Here is a 22,184-nt window from a genome sequence, read left to right on the forward strand (position 1 = left end):
GGAAGGGGTGGCTTGTGGTGTGGTTTTGCATACCTGGCTGTCCAGTAGATAGTGACTAAGGACATAAATAAGTGTGGAACTGGATGCTTTGTCCATCTCTTAGTGATGGCTTTTTAATGACAAGGGAGTGTAAATAGTCTAGGCACAACTTCAGTTTCTGATCATAGAATCATTCAGTTTGGAAAGACCTCTGAGGCAGAGTCCGACTGTTATCTCAGCACTGCCACGTTTGCCACTAAACCATGTCCCCAGGTGCCACATCCACACACAGTTTTTTTGAACACTTTCACCAGTGCTTCCACCCCTTCCCTGGGCAGTTTGGTTCAATACCTGACCATTCTTTCAGTGAAGAAATTTTTCCTAATATCTAATCTAAACCTCCCCTGGTACACCTTGAGGCCATTTCTTCTTGTCTTGTTACCTGGGAGAAGGGAAATATGAGCTTCTATGTAACAGGTTTATCAGTGATGCCTAATCTACATCATCTCTTGCTAGCTTTTTGATAGTTGTAACTTAATTGTGTTGCTTTGTTTTGCTTCCCCATTTGTGTGTCCCAAGAACCATGATAGCTCTCTTTTTCTGAATCCGTAAATTCTTCAAGCAAGGCAGGGAGATTTATCATATGCTGCTCTCTCCCAAATACTTGTACCTTTTCAATCCAAATTTCAGTAGCAGTCATTAATAAAGCAGAGATCTCAAAACTAGTGTTTCTAAAGCTTTGTGAAAATAACTTCTGAGGTGGGGAAATGGGATTCAAGTTAGTACCTGTCTGAAGATAAAGGTATACTGTGAGTACAGCTGTGTTACGAGACATCAGAGAATCCATATGGGAAAAGATTATAGGAAGTGAGGTTTTATAATCTCAATGTTGAAGGAACTATTTGATTTTTCTTGTGCTTTTAGCTTGTGATCAAGGTGGCTTGTGAAAGAAGCAAAACTCATGGTTCTTTTCAGAGCTGATGAGGCACAGATGCCGCATAAATTAGCTGCAAGAAACCCCAGTCCTATTTAACAGGAAAAGGCACAGAACTAGAAAATAAACGTAAATGCAGCTGTTGGTTTGGCAAGAGATAATGCCTCTCCTTAAGAGCTGTGCAACTAAATTAACTTTCCCATTGGTGTGTGTTTGTTAAATATTTTGTGAGCAGTCAGAGCTCTACATTGTTAAGTTCTGTAGGTGAGAGGTGAACACAAATGATACTTAATTTCACTTTCACTTAAGTGAAAAAGTGAGTGCCCATTATTTCCATTACGATTTTCAATTTCAGTATAGATACTGAACAGAAGCTGTGTGATATGTTTTGGAGCAGGTGAAAGCAGTTATGCTGTTTCCTGCAAACAGAACTTACATGGTCTGTTCTGGTAAGGGTTAGAGAGGAAATGAGTCAGCCTTTGGTGAACTACATTCAAATTGCTTCAGATAAATGTAAAGGTCACTGTAGGCAAACTAGATTTTCTTGTAGTAAAGTAGGATCCTCTCCTAGTGAGGACATTACAGTTTATTGCTGGCTGTGGGCTGTTGCTGTAACAGCATTTTTATAGCCTTATGTGAGTCGTGCTAAACTGTGGCTCATCTTAATATTTTATGTACCTCAGTATGTTGTTCTACATTCATTGTTACAACCTTTGAAATTTCTTATCTTACTGAACACCACTGATACTCACTGGCAATATCCTTAATACTTCTTGTAGTTATTTTTCAACTTGTTTCAAATGCAAGTATTTTTGTTATAGTAGCATCTGCAACGCTGATTAAAACTGCTTCACAGGTTTGGAATACAAGTTTGGCAGCTGGTTGCGAACAATAAAGTTTCAAAACTGAGTTTGTCTGATAAATAATGCTATAATAGAAATATGGTCCTGAATTTTGGAGATAGAACAGTTAATCTGAAATCTATCTGACTGCTGCTGCCTTTGGCTTTTTTTTCTTCAATTTTAGCAGATGAAATGAGAGCACCAATAAAATTAAGCAAAAGAGATTTTTTGGGTTTTCAGGGGAACAAATTTTAATCTGCACCACTGGCATGTTGAAAGTGCAGTGTGAATAGAAAGCTGAAGTGGTTTGTGTTTGCCTTCTCAGTATATTGCAAAGGAGCTTGCACTGTCCCAAACTGATCAAGTAATTCTCGTAATCATCCTAAGGAAACATGTTGAAATAATTAAAATATTAATTTGTCTGATCTGCATAGGAGGTGATGCAGTTATGATAAAGTTGTATTATACATTGGACCATGGCTGCAATTTTTAGGGCAAATAAGGTCACTGCCCTGTACAAATCTTAGTTCAGGAGCTGCAATGAAGAGACTTGATATTCAGTAGAAAAGATTAATTGCAGGAGTTTCATAATATTCAAAGTCACAATCTGCTGGAAATTAAGTCCCTTTGCTGCTCAGAGTCTTTTAAGAATCTTGTTATCCCTTTACTTCAAAAACACTTGAGGGTGTTCACCTTTCTTGAGTTTCATCTTTTGATCTGGCACCGTCTGTACTGCAGTATTTTGGGAGGAATTCAGAGCAAGTTTCATTCAGGTATAAAAAATCAGAGCTGGTTATATTTTGTTTGATCTTGAAGTATTTTGTGGAACTAAGGCAATTTTACCACCGTACTTGTGCCATTATCCAGAGTAAATTGGTATGTCCACTCTCGGAGCTCCATTGATTTTAGTGATAAAGTTACCCATACAGATTAGGGATACTGACTTGAAGGAATTTATCATAAACTGTGGTGCAAGGCTTTAGTGTCCCTGTCTTCTCTTTCCCTTTTGCTTTGTGTTGCAGGGTCACTAAGAGAGTGGGCTGCAAGAGATTTATATAAGCTAGTTCATATTCCGTCAGGTTAGCAGAAATCTGTTCATTTGGAGAGCTAAATCTGGGTTTAAGCCTACAAGTTCACGTTTTGTTGCACCTCCACGTCTATCAGTTTGCCATAGATGCAAAAGTCTGTGGCAGGAAGGGCTGGGCAGGCCTTTGGGGGAATTGATGTCTCAAATTAACCCAAATGTGCTGCAGTTAGTGTGTTCAAGTGTTACGGCTTCTGTTAAACTAGTACAGAAAAGCCCCTTAAATCTCAAGGGCGCCTCATTTCAGATACATGCACCTCTGGGGATACCTGTCCTCATGGGGGTTTAACAGGAAGGCTGAAGGGGCAAGTGTCCTCCTCACTGCATCTATAGCCATGGAGAAACATGGGCTAGTGCATCTATTTAAGCATCCTGTGAACCAAAAGGATTACGGAGAAAGTGTAGCACTCTTCAGAGCTGTCTCCCCATTTACAAGACGATATAATTCTGCTGTACTAAGAGCCAAAGACATCATTGAGGAAGTAATATGACTAGAGGTTACATCAGGACAGAAAAAGAGGTATGAGAAATAAATGCAAGTGACGCAGCAGTTTCAAGAATTCAAAATAAGCTTCTGTTTGTACCACTTTCTGTGCTTTTATTGTGCTTGCAATTGAAATGCTTAAAGTAAGTATTTCTGAAAATGGTTTAAAAAGAGAATATATAACTGCTTTAGGTAAGATATTTCATGAGCAGCTTGGATTTCTTCTTAAACATGTTCTTCAGTTCCGCCATTAATATTTAAGACTGCCCATTCAGCCATCACCATTAAGTACCTTTGATGTTGGAGTTTGTGCTAAGTGGCAGCTGAGAAGCGGTCTGTGATCTGTCTAGGTTTCCTCCACATCTACAGCACCACTGAGTATGTGTAGAAAACTTGTTACCATGGGTTCTTCCAGCCATTTATATTGTAAAACAAAGTGAAGAGTCTTGCTTTTAAATGTCCTCTACATAATTTGCTGAATGTACTATGTCTTCCGTATGTATCAGTTAGTGCGATGTAGTAGCAAGCATGAAAATTATTCTTTGCTTTACCTCATGGAAGGGGGTCCTCTGATGTTTTGATGTCAGAGTCTGATTGCTGTGTTTATAGAGAAGGTTCACAGCCTTCAGAGAAGGATTAGAGTTCAGCAGCAATCATTTAATGTTTTTGTAATTACATTCATGTAATGCATGGGTAAACTTACGGAAGCATATTGAGTTAAAGACATGCTAAATGCTAGTGAAATTTGAAGAGGAAGGAGCAAAACATTTAAAAGGGTGAGTTCCTTAATCTGACACTGTGTTTAGGGATTTTTTTCCTTATGCAGGCATGGGATTCTATGGATGCAAGTGCCTACATGTGGTAGGAAACTCTGCATTTAATACTCTAGAAGCTGGGTATTCTCTCAACTTAATATAGCTTCACTAAATTGATATTTTTTAAACATCAAACAAATATCAGCCATTTGGAAAGACAGAATTAGTTGCTACTAGGAAAAAAGTCATATTATCCAAGGATTGCTGTCTTAACTTCATTTTGGCATTTAGGCAGCATCAAGAGATAATTATCCTTAAAATTATTTTATCATAATGAAAGTCTTAAGCAGGACTCCTTAATATGGAATCCCTGACAGTCATATAAGTGTGATGAGATTAATTAAAACCTAACAATAACAGTGAAGCCAGAAACAAATGGGGAAACCCCCCACCTGCCTCTTCTTTCCAAGACGGAAGTTTGGGAAGATACCTTTTAAAAGGAACTTAAGTCAATGAGTTGCAAATTGCGTAGGACTGGTTAGCAAAGTTTTGTGTCTTGGCAGAAATAGTCAATGTCTGTCCTATAAAGATTATTCTACCTTGCCTAAAGTGACTAAAATGATTTTGCCAAATAAAGTTGTTGTAATTTATGCTTAACACTTTTAATTCATTTGTTTCCTTGTGTGGTTTTTTTCCCTTTGAAATCTATAGGCATTTCAGTAGGACTATGGAGGAGCTGGTTCATGATCTGGTCTCGGCACTGGAAGAAAGTTCAGAACAAGCCAGAGGAGGTTTTGCTGATACTGGAGATCATTCTCGAAGTGTGTCTTGTCTTCTAAAGAGACAGGCAAGGAAAAGGAGGGGGCGGAAAAGACGTTCCTTTACCACCCATCATCCCTGGGAGACTGGTCACTGCCTAAGTGAAGGTTCTGATTCCAGTTTAGAGGAATCAAACAAAGACTACAGGGAGAATCATGCTACTAAGAAAGACCACAGTGATTCTGATGACCAGCTGTTGGTTGCTAAACGTAGGCCTTCCTCAAACTTAAATAACATTAGAGGCAAAAGACCTCTGTGGCACGAACCAGATTTGGCTGTGGACAGTTTGGGGAACAGAACTTTGCGCAGGAGAAGAAAGGTAAAACGCATGGCAATAGATCTGCCATCAGAAGTCTCTAATGCACTGACAATAACTCAACAGCAGGATAACAGCAGAGATCAAGAAATGGACAATAACAATAAATCATACCAACACCAAGAGTTTTCCAAGAGCAAAGTGAAAAAAAGAAAAGTATCTGCAGCTCGACAGGGACCAGAAATCTTGGATGAAGGAGTGGTTATAGAAAATGAAGAAGTGAATCAAGCAAATAAGGACAAAATGGAATATGAGGAGCAAAAAGGCTCAGATGAGAACATGAGTGACAGGTTATTCTTTCTTTTCCTTTTTACGGAAACTTTGGATAATATTTGTTTGCTTTTATTACTGTTGCTTGTATTGGGAATCTTTGGCTTTTTTGTTAATTCCAGAGTTAAAATTCTAGCATCAATAGTATCTGTTTTAATAACTTAATTTTTTTACATCTACTAGTTTTTATATATTAGTTGCTCAGGTTAAGGAATTCAGCATAAAATAGAGAGTGATGTAGCACAGGAATAACCAAGAAAACAGTTTCGTGAAATAATATGTTCTAATTGTTTCAAGATTAAGAATAAAAAAATATGCATATGAATAACACAGGTTTTTCTGGATATTTCAACTGGTAACAGTTATTAGACAAGAATTTAGTGTTCTTCCAATTTCTAGACATTGGTGCTTTGATAGTTATCTCTATTCGTCAGAAAGGTTGTCAGTGTTTAGAGTCACGATTTAGACAATACGTTCTGATGTGTCATAGGCATAAAAAGTCTGCAGGTTGCCAAGGATATACATCATTTACGAAATGCAAAAACCAATTTACAGTTCAGAAACACCTGAGCTTACCATTAGAAAAATGGAGGAATGATGACCCTTTGGCAGTACACCTCATCCATCCATTCCAGACAGCAGTCATACTACAGTGGTAATGGTTTCCAGAGTACTATTTTGACAACACAGTAAGGTGTAAGTCATTTTTCCACCATACACAGGGGATGTTAACTGCAGGGCCTGGTAAGCCTGGTTCTGTTTATTCCACATGCCAGGTTCGGAATGCAGAAGTGTCAGCAGGACAGACATGTTAAAAGATATAATTTTGATCAGTTCCTTGATGACACTAGTGTCCCTGGATTTTTGTAGGCATGTTATCTATAAACTGTTAAGCCTTTTCCTTACTGGGCAGGTAGAATTGAGATGCAGAGAGTGATTTTGACCAGAGCATTTTAGATTGGTTACTGTAACAACAGCAGTGTTGGTGAGTGACTAACTCCAGTTATAGTCAGAAAAGTCCCAAGTCTTTTTGTTTCATACCAGCTCTGTCCCTTACCTGTGAACAAAAAGCAGCTGAAAGAGCTGAATAAATTCCAAGCCTTAAACATTTTTCCTTACGTCTTAATTACTAGAGCAGAACTCATCCTTCAGGGCAGCCAGTGTAACTTTGGACACCTCCCTTTGACATGCAGGTTAGGAGTCTGTGCTGTCAGGAAGCCTTTAGAAAACTTCTCTCTTCTTTGATGATACTTGGAGTCTGCTCCTCCAAGTTTGGGACCTAAAGAGAGATGTTTGAAAATCTCCTGCAAACTAGGAACCATTGCATAAATTTTCATATCTCCATAGTCTTGTAGCATTTTTTATTTATAAAAGACTTTCTGTTATGCTACAAGGGTAACAGTCAAAAATTCTGTAGCTGATTTTTAGATGGAGAGAAGAGTGATCAGTAAGAATAGTCTCTTGTAGAATCCCAGAACTGAGCTACTCTCAGGTCAGTCTGAATCTTTTCACAAAAGAAACATTATTGTTTAAAAGTTGATCTTCCTCTTCAAAATGCTTGATGTTTTGTTACCCCCAAATGCTGCAGTTGCTCAAGTCATACTCCAAATGCTTGTCTATGGCCCCAGTACATGGTCTTTAAAACCATTCTCATCTTTGTAGGGTTTTCTGCTCATGCACATGGTAGAGTGATGGTCTGTCATTCTACTGAATTTCTTTCAATGGTCAGCCGTACAAAAAGCTTTGAAAATTAAAAATTTGCTTTTCATAGTGTGATTAGAAATCTGCCATATCTAAGCCTCTCGGGTGATACTGTATCAGAATATTTTGTATGTGCATAATTTTAACTGGTTTTAATCTAACTTTACTTAAATGCAATAGTGCCTCTGTTAGAGATCATTTAGCTAGAAGAATTTGAAAGAACCAGCAAACTCCTCTTAAGAGTAAGTCCTGAAAGTGAAAGCTGAGATTTTAAAAGGGAACATGAGATTGCATAAGATACAAAGAGCTAACAAAGCATCTTGGATAACCCTGCACTTCAGCAGCACTTACTGGAAGAGGAAGAATGAAAAGTATACAAAGTTGCTTTTGTTTTGTATGCAGTAATGTGTGCAGTAGTGTTCAGTAATTCTTAAAAAAAGGACTAATTTTTTAGAAGTTTGTTTTTTTAAAAACAAAACGAAGCTGATAATTTTTAATGGAAGTTAAATTGCTTGGCTCTAAAACCAGTCAGAAGATTTCAGTGTATACATTACATTATTTGAAAATAACATGTTTTTGAAGTGCACATTAAAAATGTTAAGTGACACTTCTCTTGCAATCTTTTATCTCTGTGTGTGAGTGTTCAAACACCAAACACAGCAATAACCAGGTTTTAAGTGCATGATTCAGAAGTAGGAGGAGGAGTCTCCAAATTCTTGAAATGTCAGCATCTAAATGATCCCAAAGATGAATTCCTGGGAGGATTGTTTTAAGCACTGGAAATTAGATTTTTGTGATCAGAGCTTATCCGTCCTTATCCTCAATGCTCAGCTGTTGGCCAGTTTCAGCCAAATTCAGCAGTATGTGGTGCTCTGGGTGTTATTTAATTCCCACAAGCTTTGACACTTGTTTTTGTTCGAAGTGACTAAAGAGAGGTGAAATCTCAATTGCCTGTTTTGAAAGAGAAGCAGCAGTGAAGCTCGGAGACACCAGCCACTGACCTGTGGCCAGGGAGCTGGTCAGTTCCTGGGGACAGCACAAAACTCCCATGTCTTGTATAAAACCAAGGACCAGACAGCTTCTTAGTCATAGGAAGTGTGAATGACAAGTATTTTTTCTTTCCATAAGTGTTAAAATAAAGCTGTGAAAGCTTTTTGGATAGCTTAGCTGTTCCTTCCAAATTTTTGCTTGCACACACTATTTTATAGGACTAAAAGGAGTCTCTGGCTATTTTCTTTGTCGTGGAAGTCTTGCTGGGAGTGGAATTCTCATTACACAGCAAAGGAATTAGCAGTATACACTGCAAAATTATTTTAAAACTGGAAATAAATTCCATCATAACAGCTTTCATGTACTTAGATATTAATGTATTAATTTCAGAGGTTTTGAAATTATTCAGTGAAATGACTGCCATGTCGCAATTATCTTGACTTCAATCCCTGCCCTATGGGACTGTGGCCTGAGGAGAGTGAACGCTGTGGCTGCTATGGATATGCCAGTGTTAGTTTGAAATTCTAATTTTTTTTTTTTAATTTTTTTAAAAAGTTCAAGTGGTTATGTTTTCATGTACTGACTAGTCCTTCAGTGAGAATTATTTCACAATTGAAATATTTAAACTGGGAAGGAGACTATTCTCAAAATTGGAAATTTTGGTAGGGAAAGTGGCTGCAATATCAGGGTTGAAAAGATTTCCTGACTTTATTTTAAAACATGCAATTAAACAATAAATGGACAAGGAGAATCTATGAAGAAGGGATGCTTTTTCCTTTGAAATTGATGATGTAAAATTGTGCACAATGAACTCTAAGGGCAGTAAAGCCATCTATGTTTTAATTAAAGTGAGGATGGGATGCTTGCTAAAAGGGAATTACTGGGACTTGTAACATTAGAAAGTTCAAGTCTTGGTCTCCCTCATGAAGGATTCTTCCATTCTCATTTCATGCATGTCACTTTTCTGCTGCTTAGGGCAACTGTGCAAGTGCCTAAGTCTGTTCTGCTTTTATTATGTATAAGAGATAGTGTAAGTGTTGCATATGGATCAAGAATTTGGATAAGCCTAAGATACAGCAACAACTTCATCTTCAAACACAGAGCTGTGTCTATATATACATATATTTATATGTTTTAAAAAACCCTATCGCTGCTTTGTGTCGCCTGCTACCATATTGTGTTTCAAATCCTGTTGGGATGCCTCCCAAAGGAAGATACTAAAAACATATATATGCTTATAATTAAATAGGAATTAGGCAAATTTTATATAATTCATATATTCATATCAATAATTCATATATTCATATATTTAAAAGCCCAGGACTTACTTTTGAGAGAAATTAGAATTTAAAAGGAAATAATTTTCTTAAGTATACTAGTTGTTTGGTAGAAAATAAAAATAATTTATTATTAAAAAATAAAAATAATTTAAACCAGTTGATTTGAAGTATAGGGCAGCATGCAAATTGTAATATGAATAAGTGTACAAAGGTTATCAGACCTAAAGTTCTTGTGAGTGGCTCGTATGGCACATCAAGAGTAGCTATAGTGTTTATAAAATGTACTTGAATTTGTGTGCTGGACTGAAGTGTTTGAGGGTTTTTTCAAATTGTTCTACATCTCAGAGTAAGTAAAACGTGATAAAATTTTTTGTGAAAATATTACGTCCTTAACATAGCAACTCTGTTGATAAAAAGTGAAATAAAGGGTTTACAAAAAAGTCCTTTCATGTGAAAGTCAACAAACTGTGATCTGTGTTATTAAAAGACCAGTCTGCTATATTATTTAGGGACATGTGGATTATTGTATGTAACAATGTGCATACAGCAAAGGGCTAAATACCTACTCATGAATTTAGAGATGTGGGTGCATGTTGTATATACACATTCTGATTTTAAGGCCACACTGCAAGTCATAGAAAAGTAAACTGTACCTTGCTTTTTTTGTTGTTGTTGTTGATATTATGATCAGGAATCATACTTTTTTTCTTCAGGGTGACCTTTATTTTTGATTTAATTGGCTACCTTTGTTATAAATTTTTTTTTGTTCTCCCCGAGTAGTGTGTCATGAAACCTTAAGCAGTGTCTTTTCCTGAATATTTGCAAATGATGTTCAGAAAGGTAGTTCGATTTTCGGACTCTTATATTTCATGTGCTGAAGGAAGGCTTAGGCTGCTTTTGATTGAGACTTTTCCTATTTTATTGAGCAGTGGTGTTCCAGGATCAAGCTGAATTGCACAGCATAAGAGCGGAGCAGTGAGCATTTGATGGAAGCTGATAATAAAATGCATCAGTTGTGTCAGCACCTCGTTGCAGTCACATCTGGCTTACTGTCAGGGTACCATTAGATTCCCATGGTTTTATGTGCCAAAAATAATACGCTTTGTAGTTAATGGAACTGGGATATTTGCAGTTTGATTAAAAAAAATCATCCTATTTTCTCTCCGATCTCTGTTGGGCTTAAGTTCAATCTGAGCACAGCCTTGTCTCCTTAAAATTTTACGACTGAAAGATCAATTGTTCTTTTGATCTGTTTCTTTCTTTCTCTTATTACAGTGAATCCAGCAGTCTGAGCAGCAGTGATGCTGGTTTGTTTACCAATGATGAGGGAAGACAAGGTATTGAAACAATCTTTCCCTTCTCTACCCCTCAAACCACATCAGTTGAAATTCTGTAAGCGTTACAAGTTATTTCATTGGTTAATTACTGTATTTCAGTTGCTATTACTGTTTTAATGAGTGGAAGTATAGCTTGCCTCCTATTTTTTTTTTTTATTGTTATCAGAGGGTGTCTTGAATGCATGACTGTAGTCAAAAGCTGTATTGAGAAGCAGCCTCTGTAATATGATAAAGTTACTTAAAACTTGAGCATCCCCTAAAAATCATCTATATTAAGTTTTAATTCCTCAGTTCCTCCAATTTTCTGACAGGAATCTGACTGTAGTACTGGTTCTTATGCTATTCTTGGGGTGGCTTTTTTCCTTCTTTTCCTCCAAATTGATAGGGCAGGATTTTATAGTTCTTTTTCATACAGTAGTTTGTTTGAAAAGTAATTTCAAACAAACTATTTTTTCTGCAGTCTAAGACTGGGATTAGAGCTGTTTAACATGTCCCCTCTGAAAAAATTTCTTTAATCTGAAACACAGTGAAGATTGAAACTTTTCCTTTAGTATGCATAGTATTCTCACATGGTTTTATGTGATAAAACTATTGAGGATGGAAGTAAAAGATTGGTGTTTTTATCAGCTTTAGTCTTTATTGCAACACATTTACCTATATTATGCTATGATGGAATAGGAACTCACTGTCTTTGACAGGATACAAAAATGAGACAAAAATAGCCTCTCAAGTATTTAAGACTTGCTTTTCTGTTGGAAATTTCAAGTTAATGGTACTTAAAATATTTTCTTAGACAGCTTGGCAATGGCAACTTGAGTGAGTGCAATAAAACAAATCCTGACCCATTCCACAAATCTAGGTTAAAGGAATGTTTGAGTTTTTTTATTTTCTTTAATATCTAATTCTGTGTTTTCTAGGGGGGGGTTGTCTTCAGTAGTGAGAGCATTTTTTCTACTTAAAACAGAAATGTTACCTTACTTGTTCAATGGTAACTTGTGCTACACAAACTGTACCTCCCCAGTCTGAGTATTTTGTTTCCAGTTGTGCTTATGTTTTTTTAAGAGTTTAGGTTCTCTTTGACAGTGTAGATTGATCTTTTAAGTTCAGTGCATCAATGCATTAAGTCTTTAAGTATAAGTTGGGACAAAAAGATTGGGTTTTACTTCCCTATTGGAATTTCTCTTTTGACATGGAATTTTTAATGCATTTGTCCTCTATATTTATAGGTAAGATGACCTGTCACACTTCCTAATTGCATATGTTTTCCCAGTACCCTTCTGATAATATTTCTATCAATATTTCTATCTTTAAATCCTGAACTGTATTATTTAAATCTTTGAATAATATGACTGAAAACATCTCAGTTGCTTTCTGGTTTTCTTATATACTTTGTGTGAAAAGAAAACAGGACAGATCAGTGACCAACTGCATTTTTTCACTGGTGTGGTGTTACCTTTTTTAGTCTTGGTTCTTTACTGTAAAGTTGTAGTTCTTATTTTTGTCTGTTTGATTTTTGAATCTTGTTTCAGTTTGCAATTTTCAAGCAGAAAGCATTAGACCTGAAATAGTATTCTGAAACATAAATAAAAAGAACAACAATAATTAAACCTGAAAAGGATATTGGCATGACAAAACATTATTTTTTCAATCTCTCCTTTGAACTAATAGTTTTGTGGGTATGATCAGAAACCATTAGCTTCGATCTGGAGCTGAGACACTTTTAAATCTGCATTATAGCTTTGGTTTTGTGAGACTTTTCCATGAAAGTACTATCAGAGATCCTACTTCCAAACCAAAATTCTTGATTTTCTAATAATGCTTATTCCTCCCGATAGTAAATACTAGTAATTTGTACTCTCCTTAAGTAAGGTGAGGTTATTTTATCTCTGTGAGTTAATTTGTAGCTGAACTGAAACACATACAAAATTGACAAGAATGATGGAAGGAGAAAGTCAATCTGTTAAAAGCAAAGGAACTGGGTGAGATAAAGCTGGAAGAGAACAGGATGAAAATGTATAAAGGGAAGAAATGGTTGGTTTTGTTTTCTAGTCATAAAGCTAGGCTCTAATTCCTGTCCTGCCAGTGTCCCTTCTCCAGGATATATATATGTATCTATATCTATATATATGTTCAGAACAGTGTCTTGACCTCATTTGTAGTTCAAATTTTCTGCACTTCTGACTTCAGGTTTCTGCTAAGTCAAGTGGTGAACCAGAGATTGAGTAATGCTGCCTGGTGAAATACTTGGTTTAAATGATGTGCCTGCCATCACTTAGAAGTTTGGGTAGCAGAGGACAAGAGGTTTCTGTTCTTCTGCTCAACATTTGTTCTGTATGTGTTTCTGAGATTAAGAACCACATCTCATTTATTGCAGACAAATAGTCTTTATAATACTTTAATTAGTTCCCAAAGCATAGTCATCTTATGGCACTGACATTCTAGACAGGGAAGTGACTAAAGCAGCAGTTTCTTGGAGCATTTGGCCAGTCAATTAAATAGTTGAATATTTAGTTATGAACTTTGGAGTGCCTGACCTTGTGACCTTTAATATTTTCCAAGTTTTTTTGAGAAAGGATATGGAAATAAATTCAGTTACAGTACATACTCTCCTGTGGACAGACTCTCAGAAGAGTTTCAAGTTTTATGATTTGATTCCAGAAAGCCAGGTGTAGCTTTAATTAGGGTAGGGCTAGATACATTTTAATTCTTATCAATTGCTATGATAAGAGAAAATTGTTGAGACTTGAAAATCCTCTGTTCAACTTCTAATATATGCTGTGCCATCTAACATTTTTTAAAACTTCTGTACTCTTTTCCTTTCTCTGTTCCAGTCTTACAGCTTTTTCTTTCTGTTTGATTTCTTTGGTTCCCATGAAGTCCTCATCTGAGCTCTGCCTCACTTGCCCTCCTTTTCCAAGTTATCCAAATGCTTATGTTAGGTCATGTGAGAGGGCACCAGCAGGTCTCTTGCTGTGATGTGTCCCAACTGTGGTAATTCCTTCTGGCAGAAGTAATTTGGGTTCCGCATTGGCAGGCCCAATGGGGCAAATGTTTTTATTCTGTGAAACATGGCATATCCCAAAGAATTAGTCAGCAAAGGCTTAAAGATGGAAAATGTTTAGTGAAGGTATTCCCAGGGTAGAAGGTAACTGCTGAATTATTAACAAACCTCAAGTGACTTTTTATGGGTTGTATTTTCTTCAGAGGTTTTCAAATTGGGCATTTTAGGGGTAAGATTTAATAGTTAGGAAGAAAACCAAAATACTATGATTCTGTCAAGCACTTGAGTGTGGAGGTAGGAGAGTCTGTCAACAAAGTAATTGAAAGACCTGACCAGCAGCTGAAGCTTATCTACGAGAAATCCTTATTACTTCCCTTTTTCTTCCTCTTTTTTCCTTTTGTTCCTAATAGTATTTTCATGGCTGCTTTTCAATTATTAAAAACTTTAATGATAAACAGTATTATGCCTGTTGTAGTGTAGTGCCTGGTGTAGGAAAATTTTACAAGAAGAATTTTGAACCAGAATGTCTAGTTTTGCATTGCAGCATAAAATGCAACTCTGTGATAGGTCTAACTAATAGGATCTCCTGCAGTTTCAAGGCACTTCACAGGTCTCCTTTACAAAGGCACTTCACAAGTTAAGCTTTCAACATGATATTAACAAAACTATTGTTATTCAGCCACTAGTGGGTGATATCCTGTTTGGGGGGAAGAAATAGTTAAATTGCAAGTATGTTCTTTAATGAGCTTTATAGCTTCGGCATAGCAAATCAAAAACATACTCTGCATTCCTGGTTCATCTACACTTACTCGTACACTTGGGGAAATTCAGAGTTGACTTAAGACCTCTTAAATCATGGCATGCAGCACTTGAAATGTCCTTTAAGATCTACACAAGTAGGAAGGAATATTATGTTAATAAAGTGTTAAACAGTTAAAATTGGAGAAGGTCAGGGAATGTCAGAGTTCCACTGTGGATGTGGCTACGCGTTTAAAGATAGCTGTTCATTATTTTACGATTAAACATTTATTCATTACTGTGTCCTTTATGAAAATGACCCAGTACTGATTCAGTGTAAGAATTCTGGTGAGGAACTAATTTGGACCTTGTACAGCATGGCAGTAGCTGCAGGTGACAGGCTGTGTTTGTCCATACAGAAGAGAAATGGAGTGTGCAATGCAAAGTGAAATCACACCAGGTCTGAACTGTTGTGGCAAATAGATTTATAGTCTTTGCTAGTGGAAAAGAAATAACATGAAGTTGTTGCATATGACCTGAGTAGTTGAAATCCTAAATATTTATATTGTATATTTTTTATATGTATATTTTTTTTAAGGCAGCTCTGTAGAGCACAAAGAGCAAGATGCTGTATTCCTCTGTGAATGGGCAACTTCAGCTTCTGCTTTCCTGAAACTCCCTGCATGTGTTACAGTGAATATCCTGATATCTCCAAATGATTATTACAGCTGTTAGCAGTGTGGGGCTTTTTTACCTAGAAAGAGGTACACTGGTCCTGGAAATAAGCCTAAAATTTCAGGGTGTTCACAGGCCCTGTACTCTTGCTCTCTGTGTGCAGTGCATTATCCACCAGGATAACGGAGCAGCACAGGATCATGTGGTGTTTGTAGGACATTGACACCAAACTTTTCACAGTAACCTCTCAAAGTATGTTGTGGTTGCTATAGGCAAGCACATGTAGTGGCTGCTGTTGAGCCTGGTCTGGCCATTTTGTAATAAAACAGGAAGAGGGGTAAAACTGTCTCTTTGTGTGCAGTGGAAAGTTTGTTGTACAACTGCACTGCTTTAGCTTAAGTAAGATTCAGGTGAAGCTTTTCTGAACATGAAACTGGTGGTGATGCAGAAGGTGTCTGTGTCCACAGAGAAACCACCAGAAGCTCACATAAATAATTTTCTAAACTACTTAATGAAGAAGTCAAGGAATTTACCATGGAGCAGTAGTTACATAAATATGTAGACATAATAATATAGAGTGAAATTTAGACAAACAGCAATTGGAGGGAGGGGATAGCCTAAAAATTACTAAATAAATTAAGTCAGAAACTGGCCTGAAAATTTTAGGTTTGAAGTTGATATTCCTGAGCCTTAAATTGTCTCTGTTGTACTGATCAGTGCAGTTATAATTCAATGTAGATTACTTTCAAGTAATTCCTTGAAGCATTAGCCTTACACAAACAAGTTTGCTGCATTTCAAAAATGTGTTTAGGAGGATGCATGGGCTCTATTTTTGGAGATCTGGAGGTTTTTCTACCTTTCCTGTACCTTGGAAAAATGTCATAATTTGCTGTAGTCCTGTGCTGAATCAGCATCCTAGAGGAAAGGACAGTGTAGTGAATCTTTGGAAGTCAAAAATGTTGCTTTGATCTTTTAGTATTCTTAAGATCATATTTGCTATGAATACTGTGCTGCCTTTTGAGAGCTGCACATTAAGTAGGATAAAATCCAAGTGCTTGGTTACCACTCTTGAGTGGGGAGGCCTCTGTGTTTAATGCCTATATGTATGAGGTAGGGAATTAGTTAAATGCAGTGGTTTTCCCTGACTCTGAAAATGGCATCCCTTCAGGGTGGAGAAACTGGTAAGCAAGATGGCTGTGAGCACTCTCACCTGGATAAGAATAGTAGTAATAGGCTTATGCTTGCCTCAAGGTTATAATATGATTTAAAATATTCAGAGGATTCAGAGTTGATTAATTTCACAGACAAGCTAAAAACCAAGTATATCTGGATCCTGCTGTCTTGTGGAAAAAGACTAAGAGGTTCAGATCTGAGGTCTGCCTTTGGCTGTAAGCAACATAAGTGCTTAGGAAAGTGTATAATAGCATAAAAATTAAGGTATCTTAACAGAAAATTGCTTAACATACTAATATTCCTGTTACACAAAAAGGAAAAGTAATTTTTTTTTTTCCTCCCAAAGGACTGCTATTGGATATATAGCAAAGATACCAATTTCCTTCCATAGCTGCTCTTTGCCTTATTGCACATTTCACCACCCCAGTTTTAAATTGTAGCTTTCTTCCAACACTGCACTGCCTGCCTCTTACAGCTTCTATCCCTGAACTCATCATGGAACCCCATTTCACAATTCTATGCTTACCTCCATGGATGATTTATGTGTAAGAAGACTACTTTTGAGCTCCTGATAGTATTTCTTGTTAGTGAAGGTGTCTGGAGCTCTCATGACAAAATATAAAGACAAAGTTTAACAACGATAAAAGTTCAGAAAGTGTTTCCAAACATAAAAGTTTGGAAAATCAAAACAAAGGATTTCAACCTTAATTCTGAACCATGGACCAATCTAATTAAAAGGTGTGATTCTCCTTCTGCCACCACCAGTGTCCCTATTAAGTATTCTTAGAGTTCCTCCAAAGAGCCCATACCTGGCTGTAGCAAAATGAGGACAGAATTAATGGGGAATACCTTTGTGAAATGTCATAGCTATAAATGAGGATTAGAGTGAATAGGGAGAGCAGGCTGAAATGCTTCAGGAATGCAAAGAAATTTAAATCTTATATTGACCTATGTATCTCTTTTCACCTTTGTTTTTGCCTTCCTCCATCTAAAAGTTCCTGTTCTGTAGCCTCTGCTAATTTTGCTTTTAGTAGTGGTCATTAAAGGTGTAAGGATCCCATTTCACCTGCAAGTGACCAGTGAAGGGCTTTAATTATTCTATATTGTCTTCAAATACTTGTCCTGATTGAATGTTTACAGACATTTTCACTTGTGCTTGATCTCAAATATTCTTTACATTGCAACAATTTATTTGGAGAAAGTGTGTTGGATTTTATTTTTCAGGAAATTTTTGCTTTGGTTTTCGTTGTTTGTGTTTCCACACTACGGCATTGAGTGACAATGAAATTTTCCACAAATGCTTTTTTATTCTGGAAATCTGTGTCTCACAAATCTTGCATTTGTATCTTGCTTAGTTTATTTCCAAATAAAAATTGAAATGTCAAACAAATAATTTCTGTGCAGAAATAATGAGGCATGGTTTGGATGGTTTGAAGTAGAATAAAATGTATAGCACATACCTAATATAATTTTTGGGTGGAGGAAAGGAAATTTCCCATGTCTTTCGAAGATACTTGCTGTTCTTCTGAAACTAGATGGTGTGTATGAAAGAACATGTTTTAAAAGAAACATAAAAATTAATTTTTAGTTGCCAGTGTGTTTATGAGCTAATTTTAAGATCAGATTTTCAGTCTTGTCTTATTTCTTAATTTAAATCCAAGTATTTAAATTCTACATAGATTGTTAGTAATATCTACAATATTGTCAGTAAAAATGACCAACTTTGTGTTATAATGCAGTATAATTCTCAATCATGTGATACTGTCAGTTTTCATTTAAAATCAACTTTTTCAAAACTTATTTCTAAATGAACTTAATCAGTTTAACTTCATTTAGTCACATCTGTTCATGATTGTTTTTCCCCTTTTACTAGCCATACAAATCATGAAATTAAGCTAATTATATACCATTATCAGCTGCAAAGAACCAGTTTCAGTTTTATACCTTTTAATTCCCTGCAGGAGATTAAAGCTTGGTTTTTTTTTTTAATATGTAAAGTGCAGTAACTTAAATGGATTTCCCCACAGTTATTGCCAAAAGAATTAACTAGTTTATTATTGTTTTCACTATTGTAAATTGGTTTTAAAACATTACATTTTATGGTGTTTCATTGATGGCAATGCTTGTAATGCTATTGAGAAACATTTTCCAAATAAAACTGCTATATAGCAGTAATTGTTATACAGCAATAAAACAAAAGAAATAATAATCCTGTCAGAGTATTTATTGATGGTAACATCTGATTTTTATCTTCTCTGCTCCTCCCTCTTTTTTGGGGGATTTGTGGACACTGCCCTCACACAGGTGATGATGAGCAGAGTGATTGGTTTCATGAAAATGAATCAGGTGGAGCATGTGGAATTACGGGGGTCATTCCATGGTGGGAACAAGAAGACTCCACAGAACTGGAGAGAGAATTGCCTGACCCAGTCTTTGAAAGTATCTTAACTGGTACTTTCCCTCTTATGTCCCGCTCAGGGAGGAGAGGTAAGTAGCAATCAAGGAAACGCAAGCTGTAGAATCACTTGGTGCAGTGGAAAGATATCTATGGATTATATGAAATATGTAGAATATGGACAAGATCTTGGAGTTTGAATTGTTTAATTTTTAATATATCATTAGAGAGAAATAACTCAAAATCAAATATTAGAAAAGTCAAAAGGTGGAAAACAGCTCATTTTGGTAGCCTCCTCTTTTATTTATTGTCTCGATGTTTGCATTGAGAATTTTTCAACATTAATTAAAATGAAATTTGATATTCCATTTTGTTCCTGGCTTCTGCTGTAATGTGTGGAATTCTATAGAAGTTCATTAATTCAAAGTCTGGAAAGACTAGTGTGACCATCTGCTTTGCTTTATGGCCAGGCCATGTTGTTTGTAAAGAGGAGGAAAGGGTTCATTTAGAGCATGGATTGAGATTGTAACTTCAAAGATACTCTTTCTCTTTATTTCTAAAATACTTTCAACCACTGTGCATCCAGTGTAACCAATAGTAAGTTCTACCTGTGTTGGGATTGGATTCACAGCTAGGAACCCACTCTTGTCCAAAGATTGAAGTTGTCAGACCTCAGCTTGCTGCCAAGAGTTTTGTTGTACTTTCTTCTGCCACAAGGATCTCCTTTGACATTCAACTACAGATCTTCTCTGTGAGCAGTTAAACTGAATGTACTGAATCCTTTTGTGAGGCTTTTTCTCCAGATGCTTGGAATTGCTTTGGAGGACTTGGTCTCTGCAGATGGGCCAGATTTAACGTTTCCTAGTGATGAAGGGATGCAAAAATCATTTTCTTGTTGCAGTTCAGTGTGTTCTGCTTATGCAGCCAACTGTGCATAGATCCAGGATGGCAGTAATAGCTGCAGAAATGTTAATTTTCATGACAACTTACTCTTTCTCTTGGTTTTCCCATTCTTTGCTCTGTGTTTCCACCAGTACAGTGTTTGCCAATAAGATGGTTTTGTTTTACAGAGTTCATATTGATAGATTGATATGTAATGGTGAATTTTGTTGGTTCTGTGGTAGAGAAAATATTCTTAAATCAATTTTTACTTTTTTTTAGGTTTCCAGAGTAGATGTAGTCATCTTCATGGAATGCCAGCAAGAAGCATAAAAAAGGCTTCAGGAAACCAGAATGCACTGGTAGGTGTTCTCATTTTTGTAAGCTCATGTGCACTGTTCTAAGAGGTTTTTAAAAAAACATATTCCTCTCATACTTGTTCCCTGATGTTGTAGATGGGTAGGGGAACTGTAAGACTCGGTGCCACTGAGTGTGGCACTGCCTGAGTGTGTGTTTGCTCTTTTTAAGTACTTTGACGCATTCCTCTGCAAAAGAAAGAGTCTGATACTGTTTCTCAGTACTTGTTTCGAACTAAGCAAAGGAAAAGGTTTCCAGTGCAAGTGTGTGCATATAAGGTACCATTTTCAGTACATATTTTATGTATATATGAAAACATGTTTCACTTTTATGATGGACATCAACCAATTTTTTTTTCTGGTAATAAAAAAATTCCAGGATGCATTGTGGTACAATTCAGGTCATTTTTCGTCCCAAAAATTTGCTTTGAAAAATATATCCTGTTCTCTTTTGTTTGGTTTACATCTGTGTGGTTAGGCGAAAAAGGTATATACAAAAAAAATCAAAGCAGGTTATCCATGCACCTGCCATAGACATGATGCATTTCTTTGGACTCAGCCTGTTCTAAGGCTGGAACTACAAATGGGTTGTTTGGGGTTTTTTAGTACCTACAGCCCTAGGAGCAATGTTTATAATTGAGGAAAAATTTTCACCTGTCTTTGCATTTCTATGCAATCTAATATTTGGATTTTCCCACAACTTCTGTCTAAAATAAGTTTCTAATAATTTTTTTTGTAATTTTTCTTTGGAGAAGGGCATGATGAGAAGAGAAATTTTACTTTTTAAATTTAAATGCTAAAATGTATTGATTATAGCCCAGTCTATTCCTTTCTTACAAGAAAAATGTTTGGAAGAGGAAGAGAATGTGGGAGATATCAGGTGTAACAAACATGGGCCAGGATAATAAATACTGCAACATGGATATTCTTTATTATTAACTGTTAATGAGAATATTAAATGTTTTCAAATTTAAGTTGCCTAAACAACATAAGTTGCTTCTGAGAAATGTAAGGGTTATTATATGTGGAGAGAATAGAAAGGAACTGCTAGAAATTTAACTCATTTTGAAGAGGCATGGTTTTTGTAATTGAAGCTCCTGTCCAATAATTGCCATTTGGAGCTGAATAAGATGCTTTAAAACCTTGGCCTGTGATCTCTGCTGTTAGTGGTCGTGAATTAGATGAATGCTGTCTAGTTCTTGGTTTCCTATCTACCTATTTTTATTTTTGGTTCAGTGCTTGCTTGAGCATATCTGGGATTTGTAGCCCATTTTCTAGGCTTATTGCAATTTCACCGTGGTATTTTATAGGAGCTATTATAACTGATAGGTTAGCTTCATGGTACTGATGATACATGGCTTAACTACCCTAAAACCTGCCTTTTCCTCTAAATTGTAAAAAGGTGATTAAATTTCAATTGATGAAGATATACTGTGAATGCATATATATAATAAAAAATCCTAATGTTTATTTTCTGCTACGCTTTCTGGATTGTCCTTAGGAGCCCATTTTGTCTTCCACTCATGATATCCCATATATAATGATGGTATTGTAGTTCCCTTTATAACAAAAATCCAGGCCAGTCTACTAAAGACTGATAATTCAGTTACCTCCAGTTATTAAATATATCATTTGCATGATGTTGTGGAAGTAGGTTGGCATGTGAATGTAGCTTCTGAGTCACTATGTTTAGGCAGGAGTCACAAATAGAAGGGATGTGCTATTAGCTCTGCAGATGCAGTTTTCTGACCTCCTTAATGACTTTATGTTTGTGGGCACATCTGCTGCATCAGTCTTTGCAAACATGGCTATATAAACCAGAGCTCATGTGCTTCCTTTTGTCAGTGATTGCTTCCTAAAGAAAATCTTCAGATACTTCAATCCAATGACAAAAAAAAGTCATTTAATACCTGTGACATCTGATAACACAGAACAAGAAGTAATTACTGCTATTAGATAGTAACAGTGAAGAAGAGCAAGAATGCTTTTAGAAAGATTAATATCCTGAGGAAAGAACACTGCAGACTCAACTTATTGAACAGAATTGTGGTGTGAATTAATTCTTTTTTAACAGTGAGGAGTCTGATGTCTGTATCACTGCTTTTACACAGGCCTGAAAGGGAGACAAAGTTAAAAAGAAAACAAAAGGGGATACACTACCTAAAAGACACACATT

The 22,184-nt window shown here is 36.3% G+C and overlaps 1 protein-coding gene across 2 annotated transcripts in view; it reads left to right on the forward strand.

The window, feature by feature from the left end:
* Nucleotides 1-22,184, forward strand: part of GPATCH2 (G-patch domain containing 2) — a 120,685-nt gene that overhangs the window by 4,362 nt on the left and 94,139 nt on the right. For both annotated transcript variants that reach the window (XM_069009517.1, XM_069009516.1), the window contains exons 2-5: nt 4,790-5,503; nt 10,730-10,791; nt 18,683-18,865; nt 19,935-20,014. In XM_069009517.1, the coding sequence (XP_068865618.1) occupies nt 4,790-5,503; nt 10,730-10,791; nt 18,683-18,865; nt 19,935-20,014 (1,039 nt within the window). The remainder of the gene's footprint in view (nt 1-4,789; nt 5,504-10,729; nt 10,792-18,682; nt 18,866-19,934; nt 20,015-22,184) is intronic.

This window comes from Aphelocoma coerulescens, chromosome 3 (genome assembly GCF_041296385.1).
Source record: "Aphelocoma coerulescens isolate FSJ_1873_10779 chromosome 3, UR_Acoe_1.0, whole genome shotgun sequence".
Taxonomy (NCBI): domain Eukaryota; kingdom Metazoa; phylum Chordata; class Aves; order Passeriformes; family Corvidae; genus Aphelocoma; species Aphelocoma coerulescens.